The sequence below is a fragment of the Anastrepha obliqua genome, chromosome 5 (genome assembly GCF_027943255.1).
Source record: "Anastrepha obliqua isolate idAnaObli1 chromosome 5, idAnaObli1_1.0, whole genome shotgun sequence".
Taxonomy (NCBI): domain Eukaryota; kingdom Metazoa; phylum Arthropoda; class Insecta; order Diptera; family Tephritidae; genus Anastrepha; species Anastrepha obliqua.
The window spans coordinates 96,048,158-96,050,486 of record NC_072896.1 but is presented as its reverse complement, the minus strand read 5'-3'; the positions used below and the strand labels follow the sequence as shown (position 1 = coordinate 96,050,486).

At 40.7% G+C, this 2,329-nt stretch overlaps 1 protein-coding gene across 1 annotated transcript; it reads right to left on the bottom strand.

Moving 5' to 3' along the window:
- Positions 1–358: 358 nt before the first annotated feature.
- Positions 359–1,167, bottom strand: LOC129248024 (uncharacterized). The gene is made up of 2 exons (XM_054887430.1): positions 1,083–1,167; positions 359–979 (listed from the first exon to the last, which is right to left on the bottom strand). The coding sequence occupies exons 1-2, from the start codon at positions 1,131–1,133 to the stop codon at positions 359–361; spliced, it is 672 nt and encodes a 223-aa protein (XP_054743405.1). The 5' UTR covers positions 1,134–1,167.
- Between the last annotated feature and the right edge of the window lie 1,162 nt (positions 1,168–2,329).

Below are 2,329 nucleotides of genomic sequence, written 5' to 3'. Positions count from 1 at the left end.
AGATCGATCCACAATTCTCGAGTATGAAATATCAAAAAGGATAGAAGACAAATTTTCATATAGCAACTACGCTCGGTTAAAAATTATGAACTTTCGAGTGAAGATCTAAATGAAGAGTTTTCTAGCATCACATGTCTAAACTTGTTAAGCTTGTATGAGTCTTACTACAAAAATATTCGCCGGACCCTCATCTAAGTGTTAAGTGGAGTTAAAAGTACTTTATGGGATTTCAAATAACACTCAGTAAAAAAATTCGTTTAAGTAAATAAACGTATTTTACAGTCTCAAGTGAAGTTTATTGAAATACCACTCTCTCTCTCTCTCTTTCACTTTATCGCTCTCTCTGTTACCCTCTTTTTCAATACAATTCTTTAGTCTCCAACTCATTCTCTTCGATTTTGAATAGAAACATGGCAATAAATTCATCATACAATTTATCCTTCTCACGCAGTTGCTGCTCTTTGGAAATCTCATCGAGCAGCTCCAACAGCTCCTGTTGCTCCTCCACTGTAGGCTCGGACAATGTATCCCACAACTGCTGCGATGCGTCCGCGAATTCTTGCATGAACCACAAATACAAATTATCAAATTCGGTGATGTTATTTTGTGAGTTGGTAAATTCATCTGAGATCAGTTGAAAGTTGAATTCCGGTTGCAGCGGAGTCAATTGGCGACGCAGCAGTTCGATTTGCAGATTGTTCACTTTAAATTGCCGCAACAATTTGCGCTTAATGGTGAAGTTGGCATTTGATGAGCCATTCAATGCTTCATTGACCCGCCAAACATAATCTTGCATCGTTTGATTGGTAGCCTGCAGCAGCATTGGTGGCATCTCTTTGCTTATGTTAAGGTAAATATTACGAGTGATAATCAGTGCACGATCGGTGGTATCGAGTACCAGCGCCTCAACGCGGCCGATGAATGCCTGCAGCTCTTGATTGGCGGGCTGGGCAGCCTGTACAACGGCCGAGAGGGAGAGCTGTGCAAATTGGCGTAAATGTGTGTGTGTTTACGTGTGAAGAAAAGAAACAAGTTGTATTGCCAGTAAAGTAGAAACAAATTATCTTCTACCTTTAACTTACCTGTATGCAAACTAGTGTGGCAAAAATTGTTAGCCAGTAACTTGCCGACATCTCGCTTGTCACAAACGACTGGAAACACTGCAGTACAAAGACTAAACCTGAATGGCCCTTACATGCGAACTGCCAACTTAAAGTTGCTACTTCTTTTCATCTTTTGCATTTGACTTGCAACGAAAATAGATGAAGGAGAGTTGGCGATAAATACACGCGAGCATGGCAAACTTGTTAAAATTTTGTTAAGCATCAAATTACGGAAAAAAATATACATATCACAACAATTGTGGGATAAGATCCTAAGTAAAAAAAAAAATAAATAAAAAAAAAATTTCGCATGTTTGATGATCTTGCCAAGATTGAACCATTTTGGAAAATGAGATATGAATAACATTTTTTTTTTAAGGACTATGTTTAAGTTCGTGCGGTTTTTTTTCGAAATTTGAAACTTTATTGACGTAAAATGGTTACAAATTTAATATTCAAAGTATTGTCCATCGCTTACTACTACTTTTTCCCATCTTTCTGGCAATTCACGGATTCCCTTTGTGAAAAATTCGGTCGGTTTTGCCGCAATCCACGAATCGATCCATTTTTTGACTTCATCGTAATTACGGAAGTGCTGGTCAGCCAGGCCATGTTGCATCGATCGGAAGAGATAGTAATCGGATGGCGCAAGGTCTGGACTATACGGCGGGGGGGGTAGGACATCCCATTTGAGCGTTTCTAAGTATGTTTTGACCACTTGTGCAACATGTGGCCGAGCATTGTCATGTTGCAAAATAACTTTGTCGTGTCTATCGGCGTATTGCGGCCGTTTTTCTCGCAGTGCTCGGCTCAAACGCATCAATTGTCGTCGGTAGACATCCCCCGTAATCGTTTCATTCGGTTTCAGTAGCTCATAATACACAACACCCAGCTGGTCCCACCAGATACACAGCATAACCTTCAGGCCATGAATATTCTGCGCCGACGTCGATGTTGAAGCATGGCCAGGGTATCCATACGTTGCCCGACGTTTTGGATTGTCGTAATGAACCCACTTTTCATCGCCAGTCACAATTCGATGCAAAAAACCCTTTCTTTTGTGCCGTTGAAGCAGTTGTTCGCATGCCATAAAACGGCGTTCAACGTCTCTTGGCTTCAATTCATACCGCACCCAATGGCCTACCTTTCGGATCATTCCCATGGCTTTTAAACGTTTGGAAATGGTTGATTGATCAACTCCCAAAGTTTTTGCAACCTCTTCTTGC

Excerpts from the sequence above, each read along its gene's own strand:
- LOC129248024 (XM_054887430.1), bottom strand. The coding sequence starts at position 1,133 with ATGTCGGCAAGTTACTGGCTAACAATTTTTGCCACACTAGTTTGCATA. Across the intron at positions 980-1,082 it reads CCACACTAGTTTGCATACAG|CTCTCCCTCTCGGCCGTTGT; the intron begins GTAAGTTAAAGG and ends CAATTTGCACAG.